This window comes from Melopsittacus undulatus, chromosome 2 (genome assembly GCF_012275295.1).
Source record: "Melopsittacus undulatus isolate bMelUnd1 chromosome 2, bMelUnd1.mat.Z, whole genome shotgun sequence".
In the NCBI taxonomy this organism is placed as follows: domain Eukaryota; kingdom Metazoa; phylum Chordata; class Aves; order Psittaciformes; family Psittaculidae; genus Melopsittacus; species Melopsittacus undulatus.
In genome coordinates this window covers 15896360-15914357 of record NC_047528.1, presented here as the reverse complement: position 1 = coordinate 15914357, position 17998 = coordinate 15896360, and the positions used below count along the sequence as shown (strand labels likewise).

At 40.7% G+C, this 17998-nt stretch overlaps 1 protein-coding gene across 2 annotated transcripts in view; it reads left to right on the top strand.

The window, feature by feature from the left end:
• The window catches only part of EXPH5 (exophilin 5), a 36946-nt gene extending 20049 nt beyond the window's left edge, over positions 1-16897 (top strand). The window contains exons 1-4 of one of the 2 annotated variants that reach the window (XM_031049579.2): positions 2598-2629; positions 5416-5491; positions 7060-7186; positions 9059-16897. In XM_031049579.2, coding sequence (XP_030905439.2) covers positions 5483-5491; positions 7060-7186; positions 9059-14379 — 5457 coding nt within the window. In that variant the 5' untranslated portion in view covers positions 2598-2629; positions 5416-5482 and the 3' untranslated portion in view covers positions 14380-16897. Of the gene's footprint in view, positions 1-2597; positions 2630-5415; positions 5492-7059; positions 7187-9058 lie in introns of those variants that run through there. The other variant, XM_034072762.1, reaches the window with a different exon arrangement.
• The last annotated feature ends 1101 nt before the right edge of the window (positions 16898-17998 follow it).

Below are 17998 nucleotides of genomic sequence, written 5' to 3'. Positions count from 1 at the left end.
TTTGTTATAAAACTTGGTTACAATTATTTTTTCAGCCTCTTGCCTTTCACCTCACTGAAGAGACAGGGATTTTACTTGGTCATGTAATGAGAGATTATTTGTTCTGTGTCAGAAGAATGAGGACTAAGTGGCAAATGGTAGCTAAAGTCTTGTGACTCAATCTATTTTACTCAGGTTTTGCACGATCATAGCATCATAAAATGGTTTGGGTTGGAAGGGACCTTAAAGATCATCTAGTTCCATCCCCCCTGCCATGGGCAGGGACACCTTCCACTAGACTAGATTGTTCAAAGCCCCATCCAGCCTAGCCTTGAACACTTCCAGCCTCTTCCTTCCAGGGCTTTATCCCATGGTACTCTACCAAGCAGATCCCTCAAGAGACCAAAGTCATCTCTCCTGAAGTTCAGGGCAGAGAGCTTGCTGTGCACCCTCCTCACTGTCCTAAGGATTTTGAACTCCACCATTTCATGGGCACTGCAGCCAAGGCTGCCCTTGAGCTTAACATTCCCCACCAGCCCCTCCTTGTTGGTGAAAACAAGGTCCAGCATAGCCCCTCTCCTCTGCGTTTTCTCTCACTTGGAGAAGGAAGTTATCATGGATGCATTCCAGGAACTTCCTGGATTGCTTATGTCCTCCTTTGCTGTCCCTCCAGCCAATACCAGGCTGGTTGAAGTACCCCATAAGGACCAGGGGTTATGAATGTGGGGCTGCTCCTATCTCCTGTCTCATGGAGCTCCATGTGCTCCAGCTGATCACTGACAGAGGGTGAAACCCCCTCCTCATCTACTCTTCCTGACCTTCCTGAAGAATCTGTATCCTTCCATTCCAACACTCCAGTCATAGTAGCCACCCCACCACATCTCCATGATGCCAGTAAGATGATAGCCCTGCAGGCATGCACACATTTTAACTCCTCTTACTTACTCCCCGTGCTACATGCATTTGCACAGAGGCATATAAGCTGGGCCCCTGATAAAGCTGACTTACTGGCTGAAGTGGCTGGAATTCCTTTGTGCTGCTCTTCAGGTGCTCTCCTGCTGACCTGTGATCCCTCTCTAGGCTCTGGTCATCTCTTGCTGGCACTGGCATCAAACTGGTAGGAGTGGGATGGATTGAAGTTTCCCTGCACTGGCTTTAAGAATTTGAAAGCCTCAAGACTTAGCAGTGGCTGTATTCTATTTAATTTTCTCTCAAGAGGATAAGCTGTACTGCATATGGAGATCTGGTGCCCTATGGCTGTGATACAACAGAAAAGCGCAGCTTTCCCAGGCCATGGCAGAGAGTAGTGGCCTCAGGCAGCTCTGCTGCATCAGTTCCCACCATTTCCAACCCAAAGACAGCCTAGAGGCAGGCCTGCAGCTTTGGCTGTAGCTGGACAAACAGGGTGTATCTCCAGTGCTTTTGTCTTCCATGCTTCATCAGGGCTTTGGTTTGAGCTGGGTTTGAACCAAAGATTGTCTCATATGCAGTGCCAGAGCTGCTGTTTGAAAAGCATCCCTCTTCCTTGCCATGACCATTAAAGCTGCTGTTCAGAGGGATGAGACTACACTCAGGCTACTTCGGCTGTTTTCTCTTAACTTGTCCTGTGTGGTCCTGTATGTCAGCAACACCTGAATGAAATATTTTTGTGTTCATCTTAGGGTAATGCTTGGGTCTGTCAATCACAGATAAAGGTGCATTGTGCAGTGCTATGAAATCTAAGTACAGCGCTGCAATATCTTTGGCACAAATAGCTGATTTTCAGTCTGTGAGTCTCCAGTCCATGCCTGGGGCTCGTAGGTGGCATTATGCTAAGACAAGGAACAGCTTGTAATAAACAATGACAGGGAATGCAAGCCTCTAAAGAAATTATGATGATTTTGATACATAGGTTTTGTAGCACAGCAGCTTGCCATTGTGGAGTGTTTGTATCAAAGCAGAAGGAGATTTAGGGAGAGGTTTGAATAGAGGCCATGAGGTTAGCTTTGTGGATGTTTACTGGTAACGATTCTTCTACATGGCAAGGCAAGGCAAGGCATGATAGGAAAAAGAAATGTGCAAAGTTGTAACACTGGTCCCTGCACGTCATCTGCTCCCTCTTCTTTCCTGTTCATGGTAATGCCCCTTATGCTGGGACATACCAACACCAGACCACAGCCCTCCCTGCAGAATAAAGGGACACTTGTCTAACTGAGAATCAGATTTCAAGGACATTGTATGCTGCTGCAAGGTGAGGTGGCCAGTGCAGAAGGGAAGGTCTTGGCTCTGCTGTCAAGCTAAGATCAAAATGATATCTTAAATTAAGAAGGAAGAAAAATTAACCATGCCTACTCATTGCATCAGCTTTGCTGATGTGTTTACCTGGCTTTTCCACAGAAAATTTACTGTATCTCCGCCTGAGATGCCTTTGATTCCTTACCGAGCACGGCTTGAAAAATAAACAAGTCAATCCTGACGTGTAACTGAGCTGATTGCTACATTTTCTAGTCACGCCTCTCTGTTGAAAACTTCCCCCACCCTCTTCTAGGTGTTGCCCTGGCATGTGGTTTGTTTTATGCATAGGCAAAGCACTGAAATAATCTGCCTCTCACCAGGTAGAGTTATTTTGGAGAGCTAGTGAAACACAATAGGAGGCAGCACTGTAAATCCTGTAAGTAAGCCTAACTGGCAGAAGCTTTGAAATAGATAAATATTAGTGGCAGTTTAGAGGGTCCTTTTTGTACTGGAGAGACAGTTTCATCAGCTGCAGGGGTGTTTTGCCTTGAGAATAAGTTATGGAAGCTGCAGAAGAGGGTGTTCTTATGCGGAGACACAGAAGATGCTAATAAAAGGTTTGTAGCTGTAGTCTGAAGGTATTGAAACGTTCGCTCACTTTTGGTTCAGAGGTTTTTGGGGTTCTGGAATTCATCCTTATTCTTTTCTAATACGTAAGCATGATTCATACTGAAAAAGAAATGCTGTTTAATTGTGTTTTCTGCATGTTTAAATTGTGTTTTGCTTAGCTGGCTTCTTATGTAGTACTGCTAAGAAGAGTATAGAAGAAAACGGATTGCACTCTAACATTAGACAACCCGGAGATGGTCTGGAGAGGACAGGTGCCTCAGTGAAAATACTAATTCACAGCAGATTTTAATTCTTAGATTTATAGTGTTGTTACCAGTAGTGATACTCATAAGTAGAATTGTCGTTTACTTCAGTTGTCATAAAAAAGGTACATATAAGTAAAAAAACATAAAATATAACTTACTGGTTTCCATAGGGAGTAGTCTTTTTCTGATGGTGAATATTTCTGAACTTCAGCATTAATTTAACTTCTTTTCTGTTCATGAACAGTAGATAATGTTTACAGCTATGTGTGTGTATGTGCATGTGCATGTGTGTGCAAAATAATGTAAACATTGCTCAATATCCGTAATCAAAAGCGAAACTGAATTACTTTTCCCTAAAATTATGCAACATTTCTCTCGAAGAAGCAAAACTTTAATTTTGAAATGCTGAAAGAAACTTGAAATAATTCAGAAAAAATAATGAGGCAGTTTGAGAAGTGGAGGGATCAGCATAGGGAAAAGATCAAAATAACCTTGTCTGTGTAAGTTGGCAGGGAGGAAAATAAAGCAGGATGCAGTGACCAGTTATTTCTGAAAGAACAGTGACAACAAAGAGGTGGAGGAATTTAGAATAGTGCCAGAGGTGCAAATGAAAACTTAATTTTTGCCCAGACTATCAGAAGGCATTTCTAACTAACATGTCTGCTTTGTGTACCTTCATTGCATGGAGCAATTAACACAACACCAAGCACAGCATCAAGTGGGGAGAGCTGCATAGCAGCTTTGCACAGTAAAGCTGGAGAAGAAAGCTTCTAACAAAGCTTTGACTTTTTTGTTACACATATAATTAGAACTAAAGTAACTTGTTAAGCCACAGAATTACCTTAGACTTGATTTGCAGGAAATCATTGTGAAAACTCTGAAACATGAGTTTCCATCTCAATTTGTTGTAGAAGCATTAAAACATATTCAGCATTATTTTAGTTTAAAGGAAGAGCTATACATATGTCTCTGAGTCCAGGTTCTGTAAACTTCATTCACAGGGAGCACTAACCCACAGAATATAGCACCATGAACATAGCACTGTTCATATTCAGTGCTACAAGGTAAAATTAGGAATTTCGGATTCAGATCGTCTGGCCCAACCCTAAGCCCACTGAGGTCAACAGGCTTGTTTCCTTTGGTTTCAGTTGGACCCCATGTCAGAGAGGAATCCTGGTTTTACAGTTCACAATTACAGAAGTAAAAACAAATTGCACCTTTCAACTGTTCTTCCCTGCCTGCAAGCACATTGCAAACAAATGACAAAGCACTACAGGAGGAAAGGCTGGGCCACAAAGAACCTGCCAACAAGCCGGTTTATACTTGCTGTTGAAGCACAATAAAGTAGTCTTTCCTGAGCACAAGAAGGTTTTAAGAGCTGAAGAACAAGGTCATTCAAACAGACTTTGAGACAAACGGGACTGAGCAGAACTGTCTTTCTCTATTTCACTTTCTCTCAAGAACTGACTTCCCAGGAAAAAAACAGTTTCTGAGACCAGGAAGAGTAGGCGATAAACACAAGCTGAGCAACATTTCCTTCAGGGCTTTTGAAGGGCCTGGGTTTGCTTAGTTGTAAAATAAGGAGCTGCAGACTGGAACAGACTCAGTGAAGTCAAGTCCTGTTCTTGTTTCTTTAGTTTATTTTTATTTGTATGTCTGCAAGTCACCCCTTAGAACAGCATACCTTTTATGTTCAGTACTTCTCAGCTTGTTCTAACCATGGCATTACTCACTCTCTAGCCAGGTCTCTGCCAAGCCCTTGCAGTTCTGTATAGCTTAGAAAAGCAGACCAGTCTTCCACCGTGTATTACAAATTGGTAAATAAGGCTGTTTTGGGTGAGTAGCATTAAGTTCCAAAGTTCACACTGAAATGAGTCTGCTCTCTGTCTTTCATCCTTCAAAGGGGCAGATCACAGCTCTGCATCTGAGCATGGTGAAATGGAAGAGAAAAGCAATAGAATTGAGATGCAACCCCCTTACAGATTTAGAAGTAGCCAATACTAACTTTGTAGTACCTACTAAATTATTGTTGCTTGGAAAGAGAAGTAATAACATCTTATCATAAAGCTGCATTGAAACAATTACTTTACGTGTGTTGCAGACATTGAGATATCAGTAGGCTTAATTCATTCTTGGCTGTGCAGCTGCAACATTTGCAAGCTGACAAGGCCAAAGTGAATGGTACATTTCCCCTGCATTTTATTGCTAGCAGGATTTTTTGAGGGGGGAAGGATAGGGATGGCTCCTTCATAGAGGAGTCTTTATTCAGGTGCTTCTCAATAGTTGTTGAAGAGAAACTGCTGGATATCTGCTACCTAGTAAAATTACATTATGTTCCTTTTCAAAGCCAACATGTAAATCCTTCTGCCTGCAGATGTGACAGTTCTTCTAGCCCATCTTTGAAATTGGAAGAAATGGCAATGGTAAGTAGCTTATCAACTTTATTGTTAGCAATGTTTAAACCATAGATTTTTCTAAACCTAGTCCCCTTTGTTTCGGCTGCTGATGTAACACCTGTTTAAACAGTATTCTTGAAGTTCTTGTTTTAAACACTGAGTAAAGTGTCTGTGTTGTGAACCTGTTGAATGGAGTAGAATGACCTTGCTCTGTTAACTGTACAAATGCAGAGCTTTTGTAGGTGAGCCCTAAGTCTAGCTCTGAACATGTTTCAGTTCTTTCTTAATGACCAAATAATTGCATGGATAATTTCCTAGGCCAAAACCCTCACATATTTTGGCAACTGTAACCAACTTGCAAATAGGTCCAAACTCACACTGAATAAATAATCTAGAGTATTTACTTTGTTTCTTTTCATTTGTGGAAGGGTGAAAAAGAGTAGCTGACTCAGGCAGGCAATAAGCTAGAGCCTCTCCTGCAACATTTCCACGAGCAGAATTACTGTGTAAATATAAATTTTGACAGTAGGAAATTATTTTTGGCTGAATGTTCCATTTTATAAGCACAAGCTCAATTTAAGGGTGAAAAAAACAGATTTATTTCTGATGTAATTTAAGTGCATGCTGTTGAAACAAACAGATTTCCTCCAAGGATGATACTTGTTAGTTTAATTACTTTATTACCCTGTATTACTAACGTGTTTTTCCTCCTCTTCAATTGTATGGTATAACCACAGAGGGGACTAAGAACATATACAGTATATAATCAAAGGTATAGAGGAGGTAAATTGGCCACCTCCCTTCTCTCATATTTCAAAAACAAAGGGATAATCTGTATTAATATATGACTGAGCAAAGATCTTATCAGAGAATTGTGCCTATTATATAAATAGACTATCATAGCTAGACAAGTAAAATACTATGAATATTGAGAACTGAAAAGTAGTAAGGGGTTTTATTTAAAAAAGGAAGAAGAGTCTCAGCTAAAATAAATCAGCAGTTCAGCAATTGTCCACACTTTTACCATCTGAGACTGTGAGCTGAGAGAAATATGGATGGCACAGGAACCTCTCCATCTTAACATGTAAACTAAACTCAGATGGGGAATAGGATGACATTTTTCCTGCTGCTAAGGTAATTTGTCACAGCCCCCTAAAGTGCTGCCTTGCAATACAAAAATTGACTGTGGTGTTAAATTGTTACATCTCTGTTGGGAGGTGAGTGTGTGAACATTAAAATGTGCTGTTTAAGAAAGAGGTAATTAGGAAAAACTGAATTAAGAGATACAGTGCAGTAAGGATGCATATGGAGAAAATAAGTGAACTATGCCCCTTACTACTTAAAGTCATTATAATTCATATATCGAAAACATGCTACAGAATGAGGACAAGATGAGCAAATCCCCTTATAACATATGTAAAAATCTCTAAAATGCATGCAACTTTAGAGTCCTCAGTGGTGTATTATAATAACGTAATGGACCCACAGAGAATTTGCTGACTCTGACTTGTAAGACAATTTGTGATGTGACATGTGAAACATGATCTGAACTCACATGCAGAACTAAAATCATGTTGCCTTACAATTTCTAACAGGCTGAAATGTGCAATTCCTCAATGGCAACTGAAACAGATGGTCATACTTTTGATGCAAACCAAAATGAAATGATGGAGAAAAGTACACAGGAATGGAGTGAACAGCTAGAGAAGGAGTTTTTCAATGGTAAGTGTGTGTCCTTACTTTGTTCTGATACTATTGCTACCAGAAGTGACTGTGATGATTGGTCTCAGAGCATTCTCTGCAAATATGTAGATTTTAAAGATATGGCTATTACTTTGTACCATAGTGGCTACTTTTTGATGGCTTCATCTGACAGCATAATACCTACTGTATTGTATTGTGTGTTGTGTACAGTGTATTGTGACACTTCAGAATATGTCACTGGTCACTCTTAGAGTGTATTTCATCTCATACTGATGCAGTTCAGGTGAATCACAACTTAAGAGCATAAATTTCTCCTGCTGATTCTGACAGGAGCCCATATTGCATCCTTTAGATGCAGACATACAATTATGTAAGAATTTAATCCCAGTTTCCTGCATGCGTAGTTTTGATAATGATGAATTACTGGGCCTGGTTTTGTGAATTGTAAAGCCTCAAACCACAGAAGCAAAAGGTATTGTGGCATTCAGTTAGGTTTCTGAGGGCCCTTATAGAACCACACAGAAGTTGTTAGTTCTTTTTTGTCTTCTCACTGCTAGGAAGCAAAGCAAAATCAGACTCAGCCTATGGGAGTACTGAAGTGTTCTTCCGTAAACTCTCTCAGATCTGTGCAAACAAACGTCCGTTAATATTACTTTCTAGCACCCAAAATTACAAGAAATCAGAGGTTGAAAGCATGATTGAGAAGCAGTGGGTGAGTTGGCAATGCTGGAAGAGGAGAGCACTGCAGGGTGAACCACTGCAGTGGTTCTTCTGAAACACACACTTGTCACTGCTTTTGGGTGTCAGTCATGTGCACACTTGTCCACTGACAGACTAAACCTGTACATAGCTTGGCTGATGTCCTCCAAACGGAAGACTCAGAAACAGCTCATCTTTTTTGTTGTTCTAAGCTGACTCTCTCAAGAATCTTCTCTCTTCTGTGCTAAAGAGAAATATAGTAAAAAGCTAAATTTTACTACTTTCATATCACCTTTTATTCCAGCCATACATACCTGACAGTGCTTTGTTAATGATTCTGTACTATTAGCACAGATTTGTAATGACTGATCAGTCTTTTTTATTTAAATGAATTAGGAAATGCTGTAGCAAAACAGCCATATCCATTTGTGGTTATATCATACATATGCTATTTTCAAAATATGAAAGAATACAACTAGCAAAGGCATAATTGTTGTTGCTGATAAAATACTTTAAATGCATTGTTGTCAGTCTTATGACTGAACATCTTGGTTAATTGAGCTGTATAGTGTTTCATTCCAGTTCACGAGACAAATCACAGGTTCCTAACTATTTAATTACACTTTGCTATCCAGAAAATGCCATTTTCAGTGTTCATTTTAAAATAATAATCTACAGTTTAGTGGAGAACTTCTTTTCTGAATGAGACAGTGAACATGCTAAGCTACTGAATATGTTTGTTTGCTGGTTTCCAGGATTCTGTGTTTTCTTACAGTTGCATCATAAGTATGCTTTATGAACACATATAAAGGTCCATGTCTCCCTAGTGAATTCTTTTCAGTGATTTTTTGCTTACAAACTAGATTTGGAAAGTTTACACACACACATGTAGTGCATGAGTAAGAATTCAGACTTCAGTTTGGTTTGTTTTCTTTTAAATAGCATAAAGACTAACATTTACATAAAGAGCAGCTTTGAGATCAGTCATAGAGCAGCACATTTTTTTTCCTTGCAGTCATAAATGACAGGTCCTGTGGAGGAAGAATGTGTGGTTTGGGGAGGGTTTTGAACGCTGAGAAGCTGACTCTTTTAAACCTAGTTCTGATTATTACTTGTAGTGTTTGAAACTTTTAAACTTAAATAGTCAGAAGATTATTAAACAAAAACAAATGCATTTTTTTCCCTGTACAGTTCTCAATGATCTGGATGACCAGCTGGCCCAGGAACAAGCCCAAGACCCATTGGACAGGACAGTTTCTACTAGCAGTGCATCAAATGTCCAATACAGTAGTGCATTCCCTACCCTAAAGAGGCAGCCTGCTAGTAGGGGGCAACGCAGAAATGACTGGAGTGACATGCCTAGCACATATTTCCCAGATGGATTGAGAACAGTAAGAGCCAAAGATGAATGCAAGATTTTCATCAGACCAAGGAAATTACACAGTGCATATATAAACTGGCACCAGACAGCCTTTCAAGATGACTACAGGTACGGTGACCCAGTTGATGGAAATCCTCATCTACTAAGCAGCAGGCTGCCTTCTGTTTCTTTTGGACGGTCTTCAGAAGGTAGCTTATGTCCTCCTTCCTTAACTCACAACAGTGGATTTAGGCACAAGACTTGTATGAACAGGGATACAGCTGGCAGAAGTTACTCTGTATGTTCCCTTCGGAGATGTCTATCATCAGTATCTTCTGACCAGCTATCAGGATCTAGTTTACATCCATTAGCAAGAGAGACCAAGAATGGCTTTGTACCAAGATTTGGTCGACAGAACCCAAAGAGAATTCCTCTGTCTTCTATTGTATGGAACAACACACCAGACTCCCATGAACAAACATCAACCCAAGAAAATATGTTTAGAACCCAGTCACTGATGGAATTTCATGCTACAGACCCTGGTAGATATTCCAGCACTTTGCAAGAAACCAAGAAATACGGATGTTACCACTCAAAACACCGCTACAGAAGATCTATTTCAAGCAGTAATTGCTTTAGTAGAGTTAGTTGCCCTGATAAAGCTACTTCTCCATTGCCCTTTGATAACTGGGAAAATTATCCATTATACAAATCAGAAAACAATCTCTCTAGATCCTACTATAGAGACACTTCTTCTCATGGCATGTTGTATGCAAACCAAAAAAATTCTCCTTATGAAAAAAGAGACTACTATCCTTCTTGGACTGATATTCCTCAGTACTACAGTGATGAAGCATTTCTTTCCCCTGATGCCAGCTTTGAAGTTATGATGGCCAACTTAAATGAGCAGCAGTGGGCACATACAAAGAATGCCAAGTTTGGTTCACAGCGCCTGCAGAATGATTTTCGCACGTATTCTCCAGAAAATCTGAATATCAAAAGGATAACAAGAAGTGCAAGTAGAACTTTTTCAGAATTTACTGAGGGCTGTCAGCCTTGGCTAAGTTGTAACTCTTCAGTTTCTTCATGTAGTACCACAACTGATGAGTCAGTCTTTCCTAATTTGAAGGACCAAACAAAAGCTATTGGACTGAACAGGAGTTCAGTTGACATTACACAAAGAAACACTAAAGCAGACTTTACACAACTAGAAAAGGTTGAAGGTATGAAACTGCCAGATGAAAACATGACACTACAGTCAGTTTCTCAACAAGTAGATACAAACTACATCAACGACCAGAGTTTTCCCTCTAACAGCCGTGCTTCTGCCATGTTACAGAGCGATGCATCTCCCTTTAACACAATGACATCAAAGAGACAAATCCAAGGCACTGCTAGAGGAGATATTGCAAAAATATGTATGTCAAACTGTGACCAAAAAAATGTACAAATGAAGGGAAAGGACTGCCCACCCAACAGTGTGTTCAGACAACCTGCCTGTATTTTGACGGCTAATGAGAGCAGAAAGGAACCTTTTCTTCAAAATCAGAAAGACTGGGAACATAATCTGCACTATGCCGCAAAAAGAGAGAGCATCAGACAGGATAATCAGAGTACAGAAGACATTAACCAAGCTACTCCAAAGAGACACTCCTCACTGCTGAATGTTGCTTCTGCTCCATCCACTGAAAAATTAACAAACTGTCAAGGCAAGTTGTCCTGTCCTCCTGAATGTTCATCTAGCTCCTCACAAAGCTCTCCACATGCACTTTCTTATAAAGACAATTCTAAATGTTTGGGAACACTAACTAGCTCTTCAGTAAATGGCACAGTTACTGAATCTCAAGCAGAAGGTGGAAAACCAGCCCAAGTGAACAGAATACGTATTACTGAAAAGATTGCACAGAAAACACTGCAAAATACAGGCACTTTAGTTACTAAGGACTGTAATGGACAATTCACTACTAGTTCTTTACAAAATGGAAATTCTGGAAATACGTATATGCACAGCTTTGATGGAAACACCAAGACCTCTGATCATAGTTTAAGTTATTTTTGCCTTGAAAAAGAAAACGGAAAACTAAGGAGTAATTCACCTTGTACCGAAAGGTTTCACAAGAAAGACAGCTTGCTGAGAGACACCAGTAGCTGCAGCATTACTGGCTCTCCTAGAAGAAACAGCCTCAAATCTCCTGACCCACTTGTTATTTATTACACTTTACCCAGGAAATCAGCTAGCATTGCTGGTAGTATTATGTCAGATACACCCATCTCTTTACCTAGAGAAAGTAGAACAATGTACAATTATTTAAGGTCCAAAATTCCATGTAGAGCTGATGCCTTTTGTTTTAATCAAAGAGATGTGTCTTGTTTAGACTCAAAACATTCCTTTTTAACATCAGCATCACTAAATGCTGCTACAAATAACAAAGAAAAAGATTACCCCAGTCCTTTAACCAAAAGTCCTAATGATTCAGTAAGTAATAATACATCAGCTGAACTGACAGATAGATGTGAACATCCAAGCAGAAGAGAATCCTCTGTGTTATCAGATTGTAGTGACAGGGGAAAGTTTTTGCAGAAATACAAAACTACAAGCACATTTACAGTTTGTGTTGATGAAGATCATGTCAAATATCATGAACTTGTTTCGATTTATTACACATTACCACGGAGGCATTCAAGAACATTTTGTAGCCTCTTTAGAGATAATCCAGAGGATGCAGATTTACCTTTTCCCAAAGAAAATGCTCATTCACCAAGAATACAAAACAAGAAAAATGAAGGTCATGTGAGTTTAGCAAATATTTTTTCCCGCAGTACTGTGGGAAAAGAGGTGCCTTCATATTCTTCTGACCAAGTATCTTCAGCTCTGGTCACACCTCAGAATTTAGGAGCTGTTGTTGATAGTGAGAAAGAGAATTTCCACTTATCTCCTAGCTCTGAGAAGATACATACTTCAAAGTTGATGAGTACAGTACATAACAGGAAAGACAGTTCAGCAGATACTTCATTAGCAGAAAATGACATGGTGACACAATCCACTGCAATAGTGGTTAAGTCAGGTAAGGCCATTTCTGATGCTTCAAGCAGCCAAAATACAGAAACATGTCTAAAACAAAAGAAGGAAATTTTACAGACAGCCACACCACTAACGTCCACCTTATCAACCCCTCCCACGCCAGGCAGGCATTTAGAGAATCCTTTGTATTCTACTTCAACAAATAAAAATGTAATACGGAAGGGAAACTCTGAAAACTGCTCTCAGGCCCCTAAAGTGAACACCAATAAAAATCTGAACAGTTTATTCCTCCATTCAGGAGAGAAAAGTTCCCTTGGAAGGAGCAGTAACACAGAGTGTGCTGATGTGCCACTTCCTCCTGCAAAAGGCAAGTACAGGGATAGCACTGAGGTCAAACAGAGAGTAAATTTCCAACACCAAGCCAGCCCTCTGTATAATCATAAACATAGTGGACTACAATTAAGGGCTGACAGTTCAAGAAAAAATGCAAATGATTTAAACTCTTGTAGCAAAGTGCTTTCAGGATCTCTAGGCAAAGCATCTGAGGTAAGCACAGCTCCCAGTGCTGATCCATCACTTCAGCTTGACAAAGTGGTCAGCACAGACACAGATGAAGTAAAGAATTCAAAGATTAAAAAAGAGCAAAGCTCACAGGGTGTTCGGATGGGTAAAGATTATAGAGGTTTGCAAGAATCAGAGAGGCACAGTGAAGGCAGCCTGAACATGACCTGTAAAGATAAAGTCCTCAGGGTAACGCAAGATCAGAAGATAACACAGAGTGCAGAAGACGAGAACAAGCTTCTCTCTGACTGCACAAGAGACAAAGTCAAAGATATAGAAAAAAGGAAAAACAGACCTTCAATTAAAAATAAATTGGCCGCTGTTTACAAAACAAGTCGAAAATTTTCAAGTAAAAACTTACCTCCCAAACCGCACATAAGTAACATCTTTTCACAGAATGATGGAAGTGCCACTTCTTTAGAGGCCGACATGTCCCTTGACTCATTGGTTCCAGCGGATTCCCATAAGCCATTCCTGCAGTCGAACAACAAAAATCAGAATCGCAGTCTGGACTCTGATAAGAACATGCCAAAGCCAGGAATAGCTGAGAATAAGAAGACTGAAATTCAGAATGATCCTTCTTTGCGTGTTAATAATGCCAATTGGAGGTCTTTTACAAGCTCATACACCCAGAAGGAAGCCATCAGTACCAAAAAAACTACAGTGAAAGTGGAAAATAGGCCAAGTCTTACAACCCTCTTTCCAGATAAAGCAGTAACCACAAGAAATAAGAATTCCCAAACACTTGACCTCAGGTTGGAAAGCAAAAGCCAGCCCGTTTCTCCCAGTGCTACTACATCAGATGCTCTGGATGATGAGAAAAGAAGAGCTAGCAGTCATGCCTGCAGTCCTCCCTTGACACTTTTAACCGACAAAAACTCAAACACCTATGTAAATAGTTGCTTGCAGGCAGACACATATCCGGAGCAAAACTTGACTTCCCAGACAGTGCTTGATCAATGCCAAAACACCTCTCAGCCTGCTAGCTTAGAAAATGCTAACTTGCAGAGCTCTCAGTTGCACAAAAGTCACATCAAAAGTCAGCGTGAGCGTCACCTCTCTGAGAGTATTTGTGCTCCAGATTCCCACGCAACCTTTGCCTCAGGAAGCAATATTCTACCAAAAGAGGGCATACATGGGAAGAGATTTAAGTCTTACTCAGAGCTGTTGTCTTGTGACGAAAATGAAAACTGGGCATCAGATGATGAGAAATGTTACAGCACTAGAAATCTGATGTATCCTTCTGTTGAATTTGGTATATTTGGCAAAGAACAACAGTTGGCTTTCCTGGAAAATATCAAGAGGTCACTCACAGAAGGGCGATTATGGAGACCTTGTCTTCTTAATAACCCTGGTGCTCTCAGAGATGGAGAGACCCCTTCTATAAACAGGGCTGAGCTTCTAAGCTCAAGTTCTGCTGGGAGCAAAATGTCATCAGCTGCTTCTTCCCCCGGAGAACAGACTGATATCTATCAGGAAGACCCAGCAGCTTATTCAGACTCAGACAGTGATACCACCACTGATGATGAATACTACCTAGATGAGGTAGATAAGGAGTCTGAGCTATGAAGGGCCCTTGATCCTAAGATGGCACAATAGCTCGGTGGTTTCTGGGCAGGCAAAAACATGTAATATACTTTGAGCCAGTTCTTGTGCTGCTATAAATTGGTACAACTGCATTAGTTTTGAAGAAGTTAGTATGTTATCTTAGCTGAGCATCTGACTTTTGTATTAAATCTGTGGCTTCACCATTGTTGTTTCTGTAGCAGGGAAAAAGAATGTTAAAAAATCCCTTCCCAGAATAATAGAAGGTAAACAACTGTGGAGCTTTGAGCAGTGTTAACTCCAGAGACGGCTTTCCTCTGAGTCAGCAAGCAGTGGTGTAGGCTCCTGCCAGCAAAGCAGTGCTGGAATGGATAAATCCTAGCTTGAGCTATTTTTTTACAGGACTTGACAGAAAACCAAGAGGTTACTTTGCTGAAATTACTGTTTCTCCATTTTTCCTCATTTACCAGATCAAGAATGATAATGCCAATCCATCCTACTCAACAAACTTCCCCGCGGAACAAAACTTGTTCAATTTCTACAGCATATTCTCTATGAATGTTCTTTTCCTGCATTCCTGGGAAGCACAGCAGCAATGTCCCTGGTGGCGTTTGTTCTGACGTGCAAATTAGGCTGATCCCACACCAAAATTTTTCTCCACAGCACTGCCAGAGCAGTGAGCAATGTGAGTTACAGAAGTGCTGCTAGTGCATGGGAAACAGCTCCGTAAAGGGCACAGCACTGCAAAACCCACCAGAATTTCTAAGGATGTTAAGAAACACAGCTGAGCATGGAAATCTGCTTTTCAGACATGGGAGATGCCTAATGGCACACCTTTGATTACAGCTGAAATGAATGGCCAGGATTCCTGCCTTTGATTTAGGGACAGATGCGTTTGGATTAATAATCCAACACTTTAAACCATGCAAAATGTAAAAAGATTTGCCCTATTTATTTCTTATATAAACCTCATGGGTTGAATCCTCAGCTGTCCTAGTAGTGGGGAGACAACCATAACCAACACATCTTGCAATGTCCCAAAGTTCTCTTCTGCTCAGCTGCGCTCCTTCAGGGCAGGACCACCTGAACTGAGTCACAACAGGCTGGCAGGTTTTTACACACAAATAAAAGCAGCAAGAAATGTTCTTTGCCTTTTGCTAAACTACCATCCCCTTTCAGTATTTTTCAGCCACTCCTGCCGTCACCACGGTACTTCTATCCTTCAAACTGAACATCTGTAAGCATTATTCAGTGGCTGTTCTTTGGCCACACTAATGATGTGGTATAATAACTCAGTAGCCAAAACTCATCTCTGGCCATTAAATTTCTAACTAAGCTTTGACCTTTTTTTAATGCAAAATCAAAGTGGCTCTCTGAGCCATAAGATAGTATTTTTAAGTAACTACACATTTACTTCTACTTTATTTCTAATTTCACATATGGTCTAAAATGAAGACCCATATTTTTATACGCTTTTTAATTCAATAAATTTTCTGTTGGACATAATTGTATTTTTGTAAGTGGAAGGACAGAATGCTGGTATTCTAAAATAATATATTTTACACAAAACAAGCAATGCTTGTATCACTGACTGCTCCACAAGAAACTAAATGATGAAAATATTATAGTGGGTAACTGGTATCCTTATTTTTTTTATACTGTAAACTTCGTTAAAGAAGTGGGTCTATAGTTCATATCTGTACCAATATGTAAGTATCTTTATACTGGGGTAATTTGTCTGTTGTTGTACATAAAATGACTAATATAAACTATGTATTTATAGTCAGAATTGATCTCTATGATGTGCCTGTTCTGTAAGGATATAAGCCAGAAGGAAATTCCAGTTTGTAAAATGTGGTATTCGAAGGAGAAGTGTCTTTCTGTAAACAGCTCTATTCTATACATACAGGATTCTGTAGAGTAGGACAATAAAACCAGCTGAATATCAGTGAGGAATATGTGCTGCTGTATGTTTCTGCAAAATACATTAGTCCAAACCCTGGGAACAGCAGCTTACGTAAGGTAAAGGATAATAAATTAAATGTTTACAGGGGCAGTAAATGGTCAGACACTTCTTCCTGACTACAAGGGGACAGTTTAGAACATTTTTACTTGGAAATATTTTCTACCTGTTCAACAGAAGTTGGATTAAGTTCTGACCTTGTTGGCATACTTTTTTTTTTCATTTGCTATGCAATCTATGCTATGTAAGTACAGCAAATCAGGTGCCTTGTTTTAATGGAAGCAAGTAAAAACTGCTTTGGGGCATAAATCAGTTGTGAAGACTGCAGCCCTTTGAAGATCTGTAAAGTAATATTTACACCAAATAATTGTATTCTGTAGAACAGTCAATTGTGTGAAAACACAGAGGAAAATGCCCTTTAAATAGCAACCAGCTCCATTCTATTCATCAGAGCTGGATTTTGACACCTTCACTCTTCAAAGCTTTTTCCTTGGCAAAGTATGTCCTATAAATGTTCATAATTTATAGGAGTTTCATATTTAAAAGTCTTTGAAATAAATTCTGCATTCAAATGAAAAATATATCAGTACTGTATTTTTCACTTACTGGACGTGCCACAGACTCCACACAGGGCACCAGCCTGGCTCCATTGCGCACCTGCATGGCACAGGCCTGCCTCATGCGGGGGGAGAATGTACTGCCTTAGCTATGAGCATATTGCTGCCTTCTGCTGTCCTGCCAGCTGAGGAGTCCCCAGAACACCAGTACTATCAGCGGCTGCATCTTTACAATAGACGTATTAACCAGCCATATGTCTACAACTTGCCTCAAGGAGTTGATAAGGGCCAAAGGTAGTATTTGATGAGCAGGTTTATAAGGTGGTGAGCTCCACGTGAGGATCACTTTAGCTGGAATTAGGCCTGAGTGGAGCCTGGCTGCCACGTGCAGCATGGTGACAGGGTGTGAGACTCACCACTGCCTTTCAACCTTAATTACTACAGCCAGTGAATGTGGCACCCGAGTTCAGTGATGCAGTCCTTCAGCCTGGTTTCAGAAGGAAACCTGGTTTGTGAGCTGAGGCAGTGTTTCTGTCTAGATCTCTGTTCACCCATTAGGTGTCCCCAGGTGACACGAGTCACCTCTAACATTTCTAACATCTAACAGTGACATTGGAAAGAAGGGACAGAAATCTCGTGGTTTTATCACAGGGCAGCTCAGGCTGGGGAGGACCTCAGGAGGCCTCTGCTCCAACAGCAGCTTGGCTCTAAGGTCAGACCAGGCCATTTCATCCAGCTGGGGCTTGAAAACGTCTGAGGATGGAGATCAGACAACCTCCTGGGGCAGCGTGTGCTCTGCCTGACCCTCCCTATGGGGGACATGTGTTACAGGCTGAGCCTCTCTTCTCTCAACTTACGCCAGCTGTCTCTTGTCCTTCTCTGTGTCACCTCCTCACTGATCTCTCCAGGGGCAGCAGGGGCATCTGCAAGGTCCATCCCCTCTCCAAAGCCGTCTCCACTCCAGGCTGAGCAAGCCCAGCTGGCCCAGCCTCTCCTCCCACAGCCAGTGCTCCAGACACTCCCTCTCAGTGGCCTCCCTGAATTTGATCCACTTTATCGATATCTCACACTGGGGAGCCCAAGGCTGGCTGCAGTATCTACATGTGGTCTAGCAACCATTGAG